Raw genomic sequence first — 16,281 nt, forward strand, 5'->3', positions numbered from 1 at the left:
CGCAGAGCTAGTAAGGAATAGGGTCTGCCAAGTCCCAAAAGGCATGCCATCACTGCTGCCCCAAACTGCCTGTGGCACAGATAGAGGTCATGTCTTATTCATCCCTGCCATCCACTGGACCCAGCTTAGTGCCTGACACACAGAGGGGCTCAGTCAATGCTGATTGGTTTGAGGTGCAGCAAAAATGCCTAGCAGGGTGAGCACCTTTGCTGTGATTGAGTATCTGATTCTCTATGAAGAGAAGGGGAGTCCTGAGTCAAACACATTCTTCTGGCTCCTGACTCTCACCTTTATTTGCCCTGCTTCTTTGCTCCTCCTTCTTCCTAACTGCACCATTCGGATTCAAAGCTGGAGCTTAGTGCAGACAAAGGGAAAACAGAACTTTGAACGACCACTGTGGGATTATGAGAGGAGAAACAAGAAATTTGACAGCTGAGGAATAAAGTGAGGAGAAGAGAAAGTGATTAAGCTTTATCACTTTAACTTAATATTTAACCTAATGAAAACAAAATCTTATCTGAAATTGGAAAAATCAATGTATTGATTGTTGGTTCATTGCCCTCTTCTTTATGATTTGACAGTCTGAGAATAATCTGATGGGTGTGGCTTAAAGATGTGGATCATGTGTGGAACTGGAATTGGGTGTTATTCAAGCAAAAAAAATAATAAATACCTGTACAATACACCTGCTTTATGCACTTGAGCAGGGAAGAAATCCACAGGGACTCACCTGTCTCCTGGTCTGCAGAGAAGACAGAATCAACATGAGCACAGCAGGAAAAGTAAGCAAAACCTATATTACTGTTGGAACTATATGCTCATCAATAAAACAAAGAAAGGAATACAGTATTTGATTAACAATTTAAAATTCATACCTAAATTAGAAATGATACACTGAAATATGATATGCAATATATGCTACAATATGGAATGTATACTGAACTACAGTGAAAATAAGCTATTCCTAAATACCTTCAAAAAGAATGTATAGAATCTGTATCTATTGTTTATTTCCTACATTAAAGACATTTGCAATAAAGTCATAGATTATTCCAAGCTAATCATGATTAATTTGTAAAGCCAAAGTTAGAAATGTCTTTCATCAAGAAGTTTTCTTTATATTAAGGTACCATAATTTCAATGTATTATTATTTGTATTTATATTTTTTTGTGAACACGAGAAAGTCTGATGAAAGTTTTATGAGAGGATTTGATTTAGAAGACTTTGAAGTACCCTTTAACCTTAACATAAAAAACTTTACAAAATGCTCATTGGTCCCACAGCATTAGAATCATGAAGGTTAAGCAAGACAACATCAACATTCAAATTCTGATTTAAAAGGGTCTAGCAGGACACAATTCTGGCAATTTCCAGTGTAATCCTATGGAACAGTATCTTCCCCATATAAAAATCAATATGGTCTTACAGAAAATTAATAATACAATTTGAATCACTTATCAGCACTAGGAACACAGATATTTGGTTTTGCCTTCCATAAATCTCTTAATTGTCCAATGTGTTTACAGGTGCACAAAAATGCATGTGGTAATACAATATAATCAATTGATATTTTAACTGCCTAATTACAAAAATTTGTGCAACAATTTCCAGTCCTTTTTTGTGTTAGCAGTGTATTGCACAGTAAAATATCTCACTATGATAACTCAATTTAAAGGCTCTGAGGCTTCTCTATACACTCTGTGACAAAACAGGCTCATATCAATAAGACTAGTTGGAAATCACATGAGTATCCCATTGGTACTGTTCTTATTCCACCTCACTTTCATTCATTACTGATTAATATATACATTCCACGTAGAAAATAATTAACAAAAAAATTAAATTTACCAAACTCAACTTAAAAAGAAATAATGAGTTCCTAGAGCAAAAGTATAAACCAATCATATTAATGGAAATAATAACTGATGAAATAGACAATTATTCCTCCCCTCTTGGGCACAACATCAATAACTCAGTTTGTTGTCAGCATTTCATTTATGTTTATCCATCCTGCATTGTATTTTCCTCAAATGCTAAATGGTGACAATATTAACATCTATTTTGTAAAGTAGTTGTGTTGTGATAATTCAATAAATTAATACTATAAAGAACTTAAAATAGCATTTGGTATATAGAAATAAGTCAGTAAATATTAGCCACTATTATTATTGTTGCTATTTAACTTTTTGCTAACTTTCTACTGCCACCAAGTAGTGAAAACATAAGGTTAGATTCATCTTTATTCTCTGGAAAGCCAGCTTTGAGACTTTAGAGAAATTATTTAATCACTGAGTCAATGGATCCTCAATTATTTCAGCTGTAAAATAAAGCCAGTAATTCAATAGCACTGTCCTGGTAGCATCCTTATGAGATTTAAAAATAATGCATGTTGTTTACAGCAACACAATTTGCAATTACAAAAATACAGAACCAACCTAAATGCCCATCAACAAAAGAGTAGATAAGGAAAATATGGTGTGTGTATACCATGGAATGCTACTCAGCCATTAAATAGAATAAAATAAAATAATGGCCTTTGCAGCAACTTGGATGGAGCTGAAGACCATTATTCTAAGTAATTCAGAAATGGAAAACCAGACATCATATGTTCTCATGTATAAGAGGGAGTTAAGCTATGAGGATACAAAGGCATAAAAATGATATCATGAACTTTGGAAACTCGAGGGGGAAGATTGAAAGGGGAGGTGAAAGATAAAAGACTACATATTGGGTTCAGTGTACACTGCTTGAGTGAAGGGTGCACCGAAATCTGAGAAATCACCACTAAAGAGCTTACCCAGGTAACCAGAAAACACCTGCACCCCCAAAACTATTGAAATTAAAGATAAATTTTATAAATAAATATAATGCATATAACTCACCCAGCACAGGCCACAATGTGCCTGTCGCATCATAGGCCCCTGATAATCAGGAACTTCTACTATTAGTACCTTACTTCCAAGTATTCTGACATTTATTTTGCATTGATCATGTTGAACATTCTGCAAAGTTGAATAATTTGACAAATAAATCATGACAATGAATTGTCAGAAGAATACATTACAATTGAATTTTTATCATAATTGCAATTTTGTTGATTCTGGAAAGAGTTCTGTGAATTGTACATGCTTAACCACAATGACGACAGATATTACAGTACACTACCAAGCACTGGAAATTATGTGTTCATCTTTTATTTTTAAGAACATCTATGGATAAGATCTGCTAGCTAGAAATTCAAACACACAGTGTCTCCAATTTTGAAATATGTATGTGTAGGTCTGAGTGTATACACACACACACACACACACACACACAAAACCAACTCCAACCTTTGTAATTTGGGGCTCAAGTCAAAGCTGGAAGGAGTCTCTACACATAGATCAGATAACAGTACAGGCTCTCAAAGCTAAGTTGCAAATGGGTGTTGGAAGAAGTAACACACAGAAGTGGTGGAGAGAGAAAATTAAAAGAGGAGAATAGGAAAAGAGAGAGAGAAAGAGATGCCATCCCAGGCAGGAAGATAAATGTATCCTTATAAAGTCAGATCCTTTTGGCCTAAGCAGAAAATTGAGCAAGAAAGCAGTGTATTTTATTTGAACAGACACTGACTCTGTTAGCAAAATGAAGGTGACTTAGAATTTCATGTACCAGCCAATAATTGTGGGTGAAGAGATGTTTTCAGCACAGCATTAGGAAATGTCAGGATTAAACAACTTTGGAGAAAACAACAACAACAACATAAGGATGGCCTTAATGAATATATTCCATTTTATCTCAGTGTGTTATTATAGTTAACTGTTTATCTTTCTTTATGTTATTCCTTTTTTAAAATATATTTTTTTTCTCTTTATAAATCAGAGGTGATCATTTCTATGGAGCACTTGTTAGGTACCAGACATGGGACTAGATGTTGCATGTACGCAGATTAAATGACACAATGTCTGACTGCAAGTGTGCGAACACACTGGTACCAACTCTCTGTTTGCTTTTCTAGGTAATCAAATGCAAAGCAGCTGTGCTATGGGAGTTAAAGAAACCCTTTTCCATTGAGGAGGTGGAGGTTGCCCCTCCCAAGGCCCATGAAGTTCGTATTAAGGTGAAATACATTTTTCCATTTGTATTTAAGTTTTAAAAATGCAGAAAAGTTAAAAAACGGAAACAACCAAAAATCCTGAGTCATTTTTATATAATCATCCAGAAAATACTTGTTTTCAAAGAAAGTTATAAATATAAATTATTAAATTTTTTAAAAGTGCATACAGTGTAATTCCAGTAAAATACAAAAGAATTTATGTGTTTGTACAGAAAAAAATTCAAAGGGATATATATCAAGACTTCAGAATCAATTAGCATTAGATGTTTTTATGTATTAATTTGCAATTTCTACTACTTTTTTTTAAAAGCATGCATTCTTGTATATTATTTAAGACTTCACTATTTCAAGATCAGTTACTTCACAGATTATTCTAAATTGTTTACTTCAAGAATGGAAGGTAGAGGAGGGTTTCAGCCTGGTTAACCTTGAGGATAAACTGAATCTTTCATATATGGGAATAGTAGGGATTATTAGCAAAACCCTTGAAAACATTTTGGAAGCACAATTTCAGGAAACTGGGATTTTTAAATTCACCTGAGACTCATAATCTTTTGGGAATCTAAGCATCTTCTCTTCACTCTGTAGATGGCGGCTGTAGGAATCTGTAGCACTGATGACCACGTGGTTAGTGGTAACATGGTGACCCCACTTCCTGTGATTTTAGGCCATGAGGCAGCCGGCATCGTGGAGAGTGTTGGAGAAGGGGTGACTACAGTCGAACCAGGTACAGGATTCACACTCAGGAAACATGCTTGTTCACGATCCTAAGATTTTCCCGCCTGGATGAGGAAACCGGCAATGAGGGACGAAAGCGCTTGCAGAAGGTCACCGCGCAGCCAGGACTTCAGGGGTTTCCTCTTTCCCTCTCTGCCTGCCTGACTCAAGCATGTATGTCTTCAGGCAGGCATGTATTCTACCCTTCAACCATTATGTACTGAGCATCTGCTAGATGCCAGGCACTAGGTTGGAGCCTGGAGATATGTGAGGATCAAAAGGGACACAGTGCCTACCAGTGTGGCATTCATAATCTAATAACTTCATGTTAATGTTGCTGAACACGGTCTTCTTCTATCAGGGCCCAGACAACTAGAAATGGGAGGAGGGAAAAAAACATAAGTATGGAAACTGTTCTGTGCTGAGTTCACAAGGTGGAGGCTACACGGCTACAACTGAATAAACATGACCTTTTCTTAGGTGACCTATGCAGCCACGTCACCAATCTCCTCTTCCAACATGGTCACTCTTCCTGAGCATGGAATCAATGAAACTGACTAGGTGAAAGGAAATGAAAGAAACATAGAAGGAGCCATCCACCATCAACAATGTCTGCCTTATTACCTTCAGCCATGCTTAATTGTGACTGGTTACAGATTACTAATTATAAAGGAAGAATAACTAGGACATTTCCATACCATCATTTTCACATAAATTTTACCTACAAAATGTTATGGGGCAACCATTTTTCTTGGACTTGTGGAATAGGTAGCATAGGTAATTAAAAATAAAAATTATGTTTAATTCTAAAAAATCACTTTCATTTCATTTTTTATTTTTATTTTTATTTATTTATTTATTTTTTTTTTTTTTTTTTGAGATGGAGTCTCGCTCTGTCGCCCAGGCTGAAGTACAGTGGCGCAATCTCAGCTCACTGTAACTTCCACCTCCCGGGTTCACACCATTCTCCTGCCTCAGCCTACCGAGTAGCTGGGACCACAGGCACCCACCACCATGACCAGCTAATTTTTTGTATTTTTAGTAGAGACGGGGTTTCACCATATTAGTCAGGATGGTCTCAATCTCCTGACCTCATGATCTGCCCACCTCGGCCTCCCAAAATGCTGGGATTACAGTCTAGAAAATCACTTTAGGCACTAGATTGGACCTGCCACTTCACCAAATACTTATTTGAACTGTAAACAGAAAAATAAAATGAACTGTCCAATTTGGGTTTCAGCTCCTACTAATTTCTTTAGTAGTAATAAATTAATAACTACTAAATAATAACTAATAACTGCTAAACTACTACTAATAACTACTAAATAATACTAATAATCACTAACTAGTTAGTAATAAGTTAATAACAAAATGACACCCTTACTTTTTACCTGTGCTCACTCCACTATAACAGGAAAAGTAGATAATTCACAAATAACCAGCTAAAAACATTTCAAAGTCAGTTCTTATCCTAAACGTCCCTAACTTACTGTGGAGGGTTGAAATTTCCAGAGGAATTTCTGGAATTGTTCTTTGTCCCATTTTTGATAGTTTTCCTCAAAAAAAGAACTAAGATCATTTTTTAAAAGCATTCATTTCATAATAAAGATAAACCTAGTCACTTTGAAAAGAAAAGAAGTAGTTCAAAATTCTCATTTTTATTGTAAATCAAACTATAACAAAAAACAGGTCTTACCAACATCTAGTGGCACTATTATACCCTACTTTCAACTAAAATTTATATTTCTGCTTACATTAAGATTTAAATAGTTAAGGATTAAATTAAATGTTTGTAAAGCCTCCAGGAGAAATTGATACACTACATAAAAGTAACTATTAATACAGTGGAAGCAATTTTTCTAATCCATGTTGTTTCCCATATTTGCATTTCCTCTCTAGGAATCTTCAGGCACTTATAAACCCAAACTGGAAACAAGGCTGTGGCAGGAAATGGCAAATGACATAGTTGTGATTGGACTGTATTTCTTGGAGACTTTTAAAGACACATGCTTCTAATGTTTCAAAGACATGTGAGCTTCCAGTTTATGCTCTATTAATACTGGATATAAATTGTAAAAGAATTTGTTTTATCCCTCTCCAGGTGATAAAGTCATCCCACTCGTTGTTCCTCAGTGTGGAAAATGCAGAATTTGTAAAACCCCGGAAAGGAACTACTGCTTGAAAAACGACTAGGTTTCTGATGCTCTCCCTGCAGAGACATTGAGTTTGCACGTTAGTTATGCTCCTGTCTCATGCCTTTGTGTGTCTGTGTATTGCACTGCCCAGTGTGAGCAATCCTCGGGGGACCCTGCAGGATGGCACCAGCAGGTTCACCTGCAGGGGGAAGCCCATCCACCACTTCCTCGGTGTCAGCAGCTTCTCCCAATACACGGTGGTGGATGAGAATGCAGTAGCCAAAATTGACGCAGCCTCACCCATGGAGAAAGTCTGCCTTATTGGCTGTGGATTTTCAACTGGTTATGGGTCTGCAGTCAAAGTTGCCAAGGTAAGAATGACAACGGGTGATAAAAACAGTTACACGCAGACTGTCAGGAACCCAAAGGGAAGCAATTTCTCACAAGAATCAAAGACTATTTTTGTAGATTTTGAATGTTGGCTAAGAATAGAAACACAATCCAGAAAGAATTGAGAGCACATGCTAGAAATTTCATGTGTTTATCAGATTAAAAAGTTGTTGAGAGTTAAGAAAATGTAAAGATTTTGTTTTCAATAATTACTCTTCTGTATTTGCTCTTTATGAGATCATGAAATATTAGGCCTGAGAACTCATTTAGTAATTCATTCAACAATTGGAAAGCACCTACACATGCCTCTGGCACCATAGGTTCTGCTAAGTTCTGAGATAGCAAAAATAAATAAAATGAAGCGTTTGCTTCATCTTTCTCAAATCTCCTGCTGAATCTTAGATCACGATACATAATTATTAGTACTTTTAAATCACAGTCACAAGCCTTGTATTTTTGTAAGTAAGATAGAAACTGGTGTTGTCCCCCATAGTATTGAATACTACTTGGAGAATGAATTATTGAATGAATGGACGCCCTTAAGGGAATATAAGAGTGAGATTATTTGGAACAGGAAGAGGATGTTACCCAAAATGAAGGCAGACTATGGGAGACTAGGTTTAATAAATAGCCCCTAGCCAACTAAGAAAAATTAGATGGCATCTTTTCCAAATTTCTATGACTTTAGCTCTTAGTCCCTTGTTCAATTGCCTCATCTATTATAACGGGTGATCTAAGTGAGCCTACCCAAGAACAGAAGCTGAGGATACTCATAACAATAGATTTTATTATTAAAATATAGACTAATATTTCATTGCTGTGTTATTCACTAGTGTATTTTTTAAAGCAGGAATATACTACTCACAACTACTGAACATAAATGAACCAAGGAGTTAATTACTGATGGTTTAAGTGGAATATTTTTCAGTCTCTTGGAGTAACCTTTTCCATTTACTTTATTTTTCAAATATTGCCTTTGTGTATGTATGAGATACTGAAGCTGGCTATCAAGGGATTTCAATCGAGAGTCCCTTCAAGACTGTAATCACTGCCATCTGGATCTCAAAGATCATCCAGTCCCCTTGTTCCCAGCCTGACTTTCCCATTGGAGTCACCTGGGGACTGAGTTCCACCTGCAGAGATTCTCATTTAATTGACATGGGCTGTGACCTGGACTGTGGGATAATTTTAAACCTGCCCAGATGAATCTAATATGCATCAGTTTGAGAACCACTCAACAATTTCAACTCCCTGAATTTAAAAATAAAGCAATTGAAACCAAAAGAGTTTTTGTTAACAGATTGAACAGAAGAGTTTGAGCAGCTCTTGATAAACACTAGCCATGGCACCTTATAAAGCTTAGGCACTTTCAAACAACCGTTGCTTAATCTATTCTTGCATTTTCTGAAAATACAGGTAACCCCAGGCTCTACCTGTGCTGTGTTTGGCCTGGGAGGGGTCGGCCTCTCTGCTGTTATGGGCTGTAAAGCAGCTGGAGCAGCCAGAATCATTGCGGTGGACATCAACAAGGACAAATTTGCAAAGGCCAAAGAGTTGGGTGCCACTGAATGCATCAACCCTCAAGACTACAAGAAACCCATCCAGGAGGTGCTAAAGGAAATGACTGATGGAGGTGTGGATTTTTCATTTGAAGTCATCGGTCGGCTTGACACCATGGTATGTACCATGACATGCCCTGAGATTTCTGCCTCTGCAACCTGGAGGATGCATTTAGGCTGCAGAATATATGTTTTATGTATAAAGGATATTTTTAATGATGAATGGAAATTTCCCATCATCTGTTACCTGGCTTGTTTAATTTATTGTTATGAGAAATCTTTCATTCTATCAACTATGCAAACCTGTCTCAAGTCATATTTCCTCTAGAGGAAAAGCAAAGGGCTTGCTTTTCTTAACTGAGCGATTACAGATAACTTTGTTAATTTTTAATTAAAAATTATAGGTTCAAGTAAACATAAATAATACAAATTCTGTTCTCAAATTGGAATGTTTTATTTTTCTTCCACATTCTTAACAAAAATGATTTAATAATTTTGCATGTGTTCTTAATAAATTCCAATTATTTTTTACATATTAGTATTTGGCCAAAAGAAATGAGCAATTTTAGGCCAACTATTGTTTTATTAACAAAAATATGCCCTAAGGAAAGTGACTGCTCAAATGCATCACTATATTTTATCACAGAAACTGGACAGTACCTGGTACAAAACTAGTACCCAATACTAGTAGGACTGAATACTTTCAAAAGTCAACAGATGTTTACCACCCCCCAAATTTCAAAGCTACATACTCATGGCATTGTTTATAGATTATATGAGACAATGCATGTAATGTACTTAGCACAGTGCCACGTGTCATATGGTAAGCTCCCAATAAATGTCAGCTGTCCTTTTCTCTTTTTCTTTGAGACAGGGTCTCACTCTGTCACTTAGGCTGAAGTGCAGTGGCATAATTATAACTCACTACAGCCTCAACCTCCTGAGCTCAAGCAATTCTCCTACCTTACCCTCCAAAAATGCTGAAAATATAGGAACAAGCTACCATGCCCAGCCTCAGTTGGCATTGTTGATATGAAATACTATTTCCAATCTTGCAGTACTTACACCATCTTTGGCTTATTGCATGGTATTACTTTCAAACAGTTACAAATATCAAAGGCAATGGAAAGCACATCTCTAGCTATATTTCACCTACCCAGAGTTCTCTAGAATCCTACTGAAAAAGTCTCCAGAGTCCAACACATTTCCATTGCTGAGATTTTCTAGAGGGTCCAGCAGTGTGGGTAATGCGGATCAGCACCCTGAGATCAATGTTCTCAGCAGCCTTGACCTCGAACAAATGCCACAGATGAATGAAGTGTCAAGAGATTACAACTTTTTCCAGGGCTATAGCTTTTCTCCTAATGTTCTTTTTCTATACCTTCCTCCATTTTCTCATGTGGAACTGGAGTGTACCTTATCTCAAGATACCAAATATCTCACAGCCACATGTTCTGAGGATGTCTGGTCTTCCAAAGGCCAGAATCCAAAATCAAAGAACTAATCATTATATATCTTGGGGCAATCCTAAACCATTTTCTAACTATAGAACATGTTCAGAAAGCTGATTGGAAAATACTTTCCGAACTGTCCTTTGAGGTTCCCTAATAATCAGTGTATTTTAATGTAAAACCTATATATATTTGGGGAGATAAAAACAATGTTTAAAACATGTCCATTTTGAGAAATGGACAGTAGAATTGTAGTATGTTAAAAAAGGAGACCATCAAGTGGACAAGAGATAAATTTTGGTGATATAATCATTTATTTTGTTTCCCATTAAAATATGTGGTTGAAAGTAATGGGTTCAAAATACCTATATAATAAATCAATGAAAAGTGAATTAACCAACTCACAGATTGCCTAAGAATTATGTGATGATGAAATTCTATGCTTATATAAGGAACTGGACTTAATATATATTTGTGATGATGTCTATCTCTTTATTCCTTTATTAGGAAGAATTAAGTGCACTCCAATTTATTCATCCATTCGTTCATTAAAAAAACATTTTCTGGGCATTTCCTAAATCCACAGCACTATCCTATGCAAAAAAGGGGAATGAAGGAGCAAAAGACATGATCTCTTCCCTCTACACACTCAAAATCCAGCTAAGTCTATTACATGATATTGTGCATTATGAGTAGGAACTATGCCACTCCACGTTAAGGATGCTAAATGTTCACTTTATTCCAGATGGCTTCCCTGTTATGTTGTCATGAGGCATGTGGCACAAGTGTCATCATAGGGGTACCTCCTAATTCCCAGAACCTCTCAATAAACCCTATGCTGCTACTGATTGGACGCACCTGGAAGGGAGCTATTTTTGGTGGTATGTGGTTAGGCTCGGAGCCAAATTCTCATTAACCTCAGCATATCTCCCCTTTTACAAGTGATAAGGAAAGGTTTTGAAGAGCAGATCAAAAATAAATTAAAATTCATTTTCTATCTATAGTCTCCAAATCAACTAGATACGGAACTAATGCAAGCAGAAGGTCCCAAAATAGACATTTCTGATGTCACCATTAACAAAGACCATTCATCTCCATCTATTTTTGTACTTGGGACTGTGTAAGGCATGGGAATTTCTAGTAAGACACAGAAATCTACAACGATATTTCATATCTACACCCAAATTTAGACAACTGTTAAATATGTTCCTTTGGGCATAACATCAGTACCATGATTTCTCTGTGGGAGAGAGAATAACCAGGGACCCTTGTTTATCTGTGATTTTTTTTTAAGTCTGAGCTCTATAAAAGCTTACTGAAGTACTCTATCTCTTACTAACCTCAGTCATTGCAGTCTGGAAGCAGCACCTTTTCTAAACTTTCATTTATTTGGAAAATTTTCTCTTCAATTCTCCTACTTAACCTTGTTGAATCTAACTATGATACCGTCTTCTTTTCAGGCTACAAGAGTAAAGAATGTGTCCCAAAACTTGTGGCTGATTTTATGGCTAAGAAGTTTTCATTGGATGCATTAATAACCCATGTTTTACCTTTTGAAAAAATAAATGAAGGATTTGACCTGCTTCACTCTGGGAAAAGGTAGATTTTAAGTTAGTTTTCTGTTTTGCTTTTTATCTACCATAGGGGATGTCTAGCAGAAAATGAAAAGGTGGAAGGATGAGAAAAATTAGAGTGCCTTCGTTTTTCCATTACCTGTTCAGTCTTTACATGGAGAGCATGTAAGAAAAGTTTAAAACTTCTGTGAGATGCTAAAAACAGCTGCTTTGCATTTCCTATTCTGCTGAAGCCAAATAATGTTGATTACTGCAAATCTGAATGATCAGAGCCACTAAGCCTTCTTTAAAAGAGAATAATCACCTTTGCTAAAAACAAAAAAAATTCTATTTAAACAACCATAATTATAACGTGGTGTCATTGAAGCCTCTACCTGCCACCTATATAAAGCTGACATTAGGTGGCTGTATATTTAAATAATTTTCAGGACATCCTCAACATTTTCATTATTGGAGTATGTGAAACTACATTTGGTTTGTTTTCTAAGCAGATCTTACTAGTTTTTTCTTTTTCCTTTTTTTACTTTTATGGTTTACAAAAATTTTTTTTCAGTAAAATTTATTGTAAAAGAGAAGTATACTAAACACTATTGTAAATGTTTGGCTTACTTTTTGTCTGAAGCTTAGAAAACTAAGCCAATTCTATTTCCTGTCTCTAACACTTAACTCTTACAACCAGCTAATAAAATGAATTTTGTCACCTGCATTTACATGAGGCACAACTGGAAACAGGCAGTTATACCTAACCTCTGCCTTCTAGCTCCAGAGTCTGAGATTTTTCTGCTATCCCATTCTTATTTTCACAAGATTTTCAACTTTAAATAGTGTTTCTTTGGCACTCACAAAATTATTATAGTAGACACTTTAACCGACAACATTGTTGAGGAGGAAAAGAAACTAGCACCCACAGAGCGCCAGCTGTTCTACTAAGTGTCTTACCTGCACTATCTTATGTGATTCCCAGGCAATGCTCAGTGTCAGTCTCAATCTCACTATGTTAGAGAAGAGAAAACTGAGACTCGGAGAAGGCATGACTTGGTCATAAATCATCAGATGATAGGAAGGAGAGCCAGAATTCAAAGGTAGATCTTGTTGTTAGCAAATCTATTCACTTCTATTAAACCATACTGCCCCTCAAGAGTGCATGGATATATGGACAACAGTAGCCATCAAAGGTTAGTTATCTTTGATATCATCATTATTATCATTGACATCATCATCATGATCATCATCATCATCATAGGATTGAAAAGATGATGGCAAATATAGAGATGAACAAAACCAGAGGACAGTGTTGAGCAACATTAGAAGTCATGAAGCATGCCTAAATTCACTTTATGAGAATGTCATATAGTAATATGCATATGTAAATATAATTAATCCTATCAATAAAATGAGATTAAAAATTGTAACATTCAATATTGGTAAGACTAAGGTGGCTAGGCACTTTCATGTACTTTCAGTAGTAATTGATACATCCTTTTGGGAAAGCAATTTGGTAATATGTGTCAGAAACCCTTAAAAAAAAAAACTGGATCTTTTGTTCCAGCAATTCCATTTCTAGAAATCTATTCTACAGAAATAATCAACTATTCAAACATACATATGTGTTTCAGCATGTTTACTTGTTTCTGTAATATCAAACATTAGAAACATTCTAAATTTCAACATGAGGAAAATGGTTTAATAAATTCCAATCAGCTATTAGAAATGAATGAAGCCATCAAAAAGAAATTACATCATTGGGAGATTCTCATGATATAATTTAGGCTAATATAATAAAGAATATAAATTTTATATACAATATCTCAAATTTTCAACAAGAGCAGTAAAACTTATACATATGTCTAGTAAAAAGTTGATAGAAATTCAAGAAAACATTGAGGATGACTATTTCTAGGTTGGGGCATTATGGATTACTTTTACTTTCTTCTTTCTGCTGTCTTGTATTCTCTGAATTATGTGCATATATTTTTCTTATATATGCATATGCATATACTCATATATTTTAAAAATTATTAAAGAGTCACAAAGACCATCATTTTCTAAAAATATTCATGAGAAGTTGGTTTGTAGAAAGGGCATTAATTCTAATGTAAATGTTACATTTCTAATATTCACAAGAATGAAGTATCTTGGAATTAATACAAATCGACTTTATTCTCTACTTCTAAGAATCCTTAAACATCTCTGTATCAAAGGTCTTTTAAACTTCCGGCATGGTCTTAAATTTGTTAAATTATCAGTTCTTTCAGGCAAGTTATTTATCGTCTTATAACGTGTGCAAATTTGTATTTGAGTTTTAATTCCAAAACTCTATACTAGATGTGCGACCAGACAAAGTTACAAATCTTTCTAAGTCTCGGTGTTTATAATCTCTAAAATCAAAATAATATGAAAACCTACCTCCTAGTGTTGATGTTTAGGTTGAAGTTTAAGTGAGAAAATGCATGAAGAATGCGACAAATAGCAAAAACTTATCACAAGTTATTATCCATTGTTGTATTTTATATTCCTTATTATACCAGGAACATGGGCACACAAGAATGATTTTTTGAAGATGCTAATGTGGTATTGAAGTCTAAACGACAGGCACACTCAGAATGTTGTGAGTGAGCTTAAAGTTGAGGAAAACACAAGAGAAAACCAAAAAAGATGAACTTTCCTTTGACTTGACTTGACCCAAATGCATGGGGGTGGGATTAGAGTGACTGAGAACAGACACTTAGATTTTCACTTAGGCATTTCAAATGCTCCTTGGACTCTCACATGGAAGCATGTGGGTTGTCTAAATGTTAATACAATGTCTCTTCTTTCCTACTGCAGTATCCGTACCATCCTAATGTTTTGAGACAATACAGATGTTTCCCATTGTGGCAGTCTTCAGCCTCCTCTACTCTACCTGATCTGCAGCAACAGCTGGGAAATATCATTAATTCTGCTCTTCAGAGATGTTATCAATAAATTACATGTGGGGGCTTTCCAAAGAAATTGAAATTGATGTAAAATTATTTTTCAAGCAAATGTCTAAAATCCAAATGAGAACTAAATAAAGTGTTGAACATCAGCTGGGGAATTGAAGCCAATAAACGTTCCTTCTTAACCATTCTACTTGTGTCATCTTTGCCATTGAGAAAAGCTATCTCCTATGACTTCTTGCATTTTTGGTATCTTCATAATCTTTAGTCATTGAATCCAGTGGAGGGGAACCTTCACTTGCCCTGAACACACACGTGCTGAGCCACTGTACTTGAAGTCTCCTACCTCTTATCTCAATTTTGTGACTCATGCACAAGCTTCAGTAGCCAATTTGATCAAGTGGAAGAAAGGGTATCAGTGATTGAAGATCAAATGAATGAAATGAAGCAAGAAGAGAAGTTTAGAGAAAAAAGAGTAAAAAGAAACAAGCAAAGCCTCCAAGAAATATGGGACTATGGGAAAAGACTAAATCTACATCTGATTGGTGTGCCTGAAAGTGACGGGGAGAATGGAACCAAGTTGGAAAACATTCTGCAGGATACTATCCAGGAGAACTTCCCCAACCTAGCAAGGCAGGCCAACATTCAAATTCAGGAAATACAGAGAATGCCACAAAGATACTCCTCGAGAAGAGCAACTCCAAGACACAAAATTATAATATTCACCAAAGTTGAAATGAAGGAAAAAATGTTAAGGGCAGCCAGAGAGAAATGTCTGGTTACCCACAAAGGAAAGCCCATCAGACTAACAGCAGATCTCTCATCAGAAACCTTAAAAGCCAGAAGAGAGTGGGGACAATATTCAACATCTAAAAGAAAATAATTTTCAACCCAGAATTTCATATCAAGCCAAAGTAAGCTTCATAAGTAAAGGACAAATAAAATCCTTTACAGACAAACAAATGCTGAGAGATTTTCTCACCACCAGGCCTGCCTTACAAGAGCTTCTGAAGGAAGCACTAAACATGGAAATGAAAAACCAGTACCAGCCACAGCAAAAACATGCCAAATGTAAAGACAATTGATGCTAGGAAGAAACTGCATCAACTAATGAGCAAAATAATCAGCTAACATCATAATGACAGGATCAAATTCACACATAACAATATTAACCTTAAATGTAAATGGGCTAAATGCTCCAATTAAAAGACACAGACTGGCAAATTGGATAAAGAGTCAAGACCCATCAGTGTGCTGTAATCAGGAGACCCATCTCAGGTGCAGAGACACATATAGGCTGAAGATAAAGGGATAGAGGAAGATCTACTAAGCAAATGGAAAACAAAAAAAGCAGGGGTTGCATTCCTAGTCTCTGATAAGACAGACTTTAAGCCAACAAAAATCAAAAGAGACAAAGAAGACTATTACATAATGGTAAAG

At 35.8% G+C, this 16,281-nt stretch overlaps 1 protein-coding gene across 1 annotated transcript; it reads left to right on the plus strand.

The window, feature by feature from the left end:
• The first annotated feature begins 656 nt into the window (after window positions 1-656).
• LOC110743301 (alcohol dehydrogenase 1A) lies at window positions 657-15,032 on the plus strand. The gene is made up of 9 exons (XM_031664407.1): window positions 657-782; window positions 3,999-4,100; window positions 4,686-4,824; window positions 6,916-7,005; window positions 7,103-7,320; window positions 8,756-9,016; window positions 11,095-11,230; window positions 11,810-11,948; window positions 14,750-15,032. The coding sequence occupies exons 1-9, from the start codon at window positions 765-767 to the stop codon at window positions 14,772-14,774; spliced, it is 1,128 nt and encodes a 375-aa protein (XP_031520267.1). The 5' UTR covers window positions 657-764; the 3' UTR covers window positions 14,775-15,032.
• The last annotated feature ends 1,249 nt before the right edge of the window (window positions 15,033-16,281 follow it).

Source organism: Papio anubis, chromosome 3 (genome assembly GCF_008728515.1).
Source record: "Papio anubis isolate 15944 chromosome 3, Panubis1.0, whole genome shotgun sequence".
NCBI lineage: Eukaryota > Metazoa > Chordata > Mammalia > Primates > Cercopithecidae > Papio > Papio anubis.

Coding starts and splice junctions, on each gene's coding strand:
- LOC110743301 (XM_031664407.1), top strand. Junction 7,321..8,755: donor CTGCAGTCAAAGTTGCCAAG/GTAAGAATGACA, acceptor CTGAAAATACAG/GTAACCCCAGGCTCTACCTG. Junction 11,231..11,809: donor GAAGGGAGCTATTTTTGGTG/GTATGTGGTTAG, acceptor TCTTCTTTTCAG/GCTACAAGAGTAAAGAATGT.